This window comes from Buceros rhinoceros, unplaced genomic scaffold, assembly GCF_000710305.1.
Source record: "Buceros rhinoceros silvestris isolate BGI_N320 unplaced genomic scaffold, ASM71030v1 scaffold25802, whole genome shotgun sequence".
NCBI classification, from domain to species: Eukaryota; Metazoa; Chordata; class Aves; order Bucerotiformes; family Bucerotidae; genus Buceros; species Buceros rhinoceros.
The window spans coordinates 14,412-18,601 of record NW_010398733.1 but is presented as its reverse complement, the minus strand read 5'-3'; the positions used below and the strand labels follow the sequence as shown (position 1 = coordinate 18,601).

The 4,190-nt window shown below is 42.4% G+C and overlaps 1 protein-coding gene across 1 annotated transcript in view; it reads right to left on the bottom strand.

Moving 5' to 3' along the window:
* Window positions 1–4,190, bottom strand: part of DLGAP5 (discs, large (Drosophila) homolog-associated protein 5) — a 17,269-nt gene that overhangs the window by 956 nt on the left and 12,123 nt on the right. Inside the window, exons 14-18 of the mRNA XM_010131223.1 lie at window positions 4,052–4,190; window positions 2,461–2,710; window positions 2,074–2,131; window positions 1,221–1,389; window positions 785–834 (exon numbers count right to left, since the gene is read on the bottom strand). The exon at window positions 4,052–4,190 is cut by the window's right edge and continues 4 nt beyond it. Of these exons, the coding sequence (XP_010129525.1) occupies window positions 785–834; window positions 1,221–1,389; window positions 2,074–2,131; window positions 2,461–2,710; window positions 4,052–4,190 (666 nt within the window). The remainder of the gene's footprint in view (window positions 1–784; window positions 835–1,220; window positions 1,390–2,073; window positions 2,132–2,460; window positions 2,711–4,051) is intronic.

Below are 4,190 nucleotides of genomic sequence, written 5' to 3'. Positions count from 1 at the left end.
AGGTGGCAGCAGCCCCATCGCTGGCCCCATGGCAGGTCAGGTTGGCCCTTGGGGCTCTGAGCCCCCTGCTCTGGGGGCAGATGTCCCTGCTGCCTGCAGGGGGTTGCGCTGGGTGAGCTCTGAAGGTCCCTTCCTTGTCCCAAAGCAACAGCCACACGTTGAAATCATTTATCACTCTAAGTACCACAACCTTCCTAAGAGACGTTTTGCAGGCTTATTTCCAGACATAAAATAAGAAGACACTCATTGCTTAAAGCAGTAATCCCGATCGTAAAGAGAATTTTTCACAAGACCCAAGAAACTCTATGCCCAAATTCTTTCAACAATCTGAAACTTTTTCCACACCTGTCTTTCCCTTTGAATCTTACTTCAGCTCTAACAGTTAAAGCTATTAAAAAAAAATAAAGGAAAGGGACAGACCTGAAAAATTCCAAGAAGAAAGTGGAGGAAAAAGGCCAGGCCGTTCATTATAAATATATAATAAATATTTACAAGGACATTTATGAGAAATATAAATTTAAAGGATCGGTCTGATAAGAATCAGCCATTCTCCTGTTACAAACGTCTCAACTCATCCTACGCTCCTCATGTGCAATAAGGGATAACAGTGCAAGCCTGAGCAGGGAGACGGGAATCGTCCCTTCTATTTGGAGTAAGTTATGAGAATTGGCTTGATAACATCTTACAGAGTTTAATTTACTTCAGCAGCTGATTCTGCAGGAAAGGTTAATGGCACCGTAACATGCAGATTGCCTTAGTCAAAGAAACCTGAAGATCAACGTACCATATCAAAAGGATTGCTGCCAAAGGACATCAAATCACTACAGGACACATCTGAAAAAGAATATTTCATTTAAAAAAAGTTAGTCTGACGCTGCCAAAGCTGAAAAAACAGCATCTTTTTCTGCATTTACTGAAAAACCCAAACAACCAACCCTCATCCGTGTTTACTTCTACTTCAAGCGTTTTCTGTTAGCTTTCTCCTTCACATACCACATGGAATCTACACAGAAAAACCCCAGAGCACTGTTTGCTCAGGTGCAACGTGTGCCTAAGTCACAGCAGCCATGGGAGGTTTTGCCAGTGGCAAATGTAGCTTAACCAAACTACAGCGACAGGGATTTCCAAGAGAAAATAGAGAACAGAATAAACAGGAGGCCCCAGCAATACCACACGGTATATTGTGTATTGTATATAGTAAGCAGCTTTAAGACACGCACCTGTTTGATGGATTTTTGGTTCTCCAGACTGAGCAAAGTTGGCCTCTGTGCCGCTCTCCTTCCCCAGGCTGCACATGACAATATCTTGGTCTTGCTGTTCTGCAGCAGATAGTTCCATCTCTTCTGTGCCATCCATCGCTATCAATTCACTGCTAGGATTTTCCAGCACCTGAAAAAAAATTCAGGAATTTTGACTGTTCCTCACCCTCTGAGAGGATAAGATGTCTGGAGTAGCTGTATTTTCTTCTCAGGGAGCCGAAAGGAAAGGGCCAGTGAAAGCAGGCGGACATGAGGCAGCACCTACAGCACTAGGAAGCTTTCTTAGCTCTTTCTGTCTGCAATAAAAGGAAGTTTGTCACCTTTTGATGCAGAAAGCACAAGATACAAAGGGAGCCAGGTCACTCAAGGGATGCAAGTTTACACAAACCAGCGTGTCCCTGTTGTGTCAAACCGAGTCCACACATCTGATCTACAGTTTTTATGGACAATTCAGGGTTTTAACTCTGGACTCTGCACAAAGCACAAGCGGGACAAGGCTTGCAGCTTAACGCTGTGATCCATTTCACATCGACTATTTCCCAGCCCCCCTTGTAAGCTTGATAATCTCTGACTATAAAGGGAGGCCTTCCACATGCAAGAAAGCTTTGAACTTCAAGTGCCAAAAACATTCTGAGGATGTTTCTGTAATGAGACTTTACCTCAAGAGAAACCTATCAGCATATCAGAGAAACAGAAAATACCTTGGTGAGGATCTGGCAGAAATACAAGTGTCTGGGGCTAATAAAAAACCTTTTTTATTTGGCTAATAATAATAAAACCCTTAAAGCACGTATGTGACTGATGCGTGACTTACCTTAGTTCCCTCTGCTATGCCAGCAACAGGACACTGTTCTTCTGCAACTACGGAAATGCTGAAAGAGAAATCAAAATGTTTTCATTCTTCTCAGTCACCAATCAGCTTTTGACTTACCCAACTCATCTTACAATTTGTTCTGCAATTACATTTGCTTGTTTGGCAATCGTCAGCTAGATCAAATTTTCTGGGCAAAAATGAAAACTCCCCCAGCAGTGAAATGAACTTTGGGCAAAGCTCAGTATTTGCTTGAGAGAAGGAAAAGACACACGGACCGTGCAACCTTTATCACTGCCAAACCGGAAGGTAACGTTTAACGGGTATTAACATTAATTCTCTCAGTCAAAACTATAAAATTATTTGGACAAAGTGCCTTAACACGTCTACCTTTGTTCACAAAAACCGCCAGCGGGTTTTTCCAGCGGGGAGGTTTTTCCAGTGAGAAACAGGTGCGTTTTCAGACTTTGTGCCGGGTGGAAGCCTTGCAGCACTGGTGTGGTTTGTTGTACAGCTGTGCCCTCCGGGTTCGGACAGACAGAAGGAGCGCTCTGAAGCAAAGCTCTGCTGGATGATCTTGGAGTTGCCTGTTTTCCAGAAGGCCGCTGGGAAGATCTGCAGGGTGTCTTTGAAAGCGAGCCTGAAAAAAGCATTTCATGTTTCATTACTACAGCAGTTTCCAGAAGACGAAATTAACTGCTGCTTAGGAACACCATCATTTTCTGCTTACCGAGTTGTCTTATACCAATATTGTATTGAAATCTTACTTATGCTGCAGGGAGAAACTGAAAAAAGGTGACAAGAAGTAGTCACTAAGTTACAAAACTACCTTAACTCCAGGCTAAGCAATGCAGTAGTGACTATCCCCTCACACAAAACCTGAAATGAGACTTGCTGCTCTGATTAAACAGTCTGTTTGGTGAAAGCTGTCACTAATTGCCATCTTTCACATTAAATAAATTTAATAGAATTAAAGACTCAAGATGCAGAACTGATTCTTGTAACAGATTCTCTGCCAGAGCTTGCTTAAACTCGGGGCTGTTCAAAGCGTTCCAGAAGGTCTCCTCTGCTAACAGAGGAGACTAAGTTACTAGTCTTGGGATGAGGAAAGAGATCTACACACAAAAAAGGGGAAATTAAAAGTCAACTTATCAGCTATAAATGGGAGTGAAGCAGAATGGCTCCCAAAGGGTCAAGGACTACTGAAAGTACTGGCCTCTCTCAGACTGCAATAAGATACTGAAAATAAAGTTATATTTTGAGCGTCTGCTCAAAAACCCGAATTAAGCAGCTTTTCTAGCAGACTGGAATATGCCACAATCTGCTGGACAATGGGTACAGATTACAGACACACTTCAACTGCAGCTCTGAAGACAGCACTGCAAGAGGTTTAGTTAAAAAAAATCTAATTATTCCTGTCTTACAACTAGAGGACATGAGTCTGCACTGACCGCTGAACAGGTTTGTCAGCTAAACCTGGGAAGACTGATTAAAAACTTCAATATTTAACACATGCTGATAAAACGTGTGTTTAATAAAAAAACCCAACAGCTTTTACCTCTTTAAGCAGAGATTTCATGTTGCCATAACCACTCAAATCTGTACATCCATGCAGAACAGTTTACTTTGGAGCCCTGATGTAATTAACCACTAGTGAAATATTAACTCTGGCCAGTACTGCAGTATATCCAGTATAAAAAGCGTAATTCCTCTCCTCTGTGAGGGGTTAAAACCTTTTCAGCACTTCCAGGTCACAGAAATCATGATGAAGCTTCACTCACCTGCAAAGGTTTTCACGGGGCTTTCAATTCTGAAAAATCCTGCATCAAAAACCACTTTTTCCACTTCTGGTGGTTTCTCCTGATGTGCACAATCAACAGCTCCGTCCTGCTTCATCTTATCTCTCATCGCTGCTTTTGTGAGGGGTTAAAACCTTTTCAGCACTTCCAGGTCACAGAAATCATGATGAAGCTTCACTCACCTGCAAAGGTTTTCACGGGGCTTTCAATTCTGAAAAATCCTGCATCAAAAACCACTTTTTCCACTTCTGGTGGTTTCTCCTGATGTGCACAATCAACAGCTCCGTCCTGCTTCATCTTATCTCTCATCGCTGCTTTTAC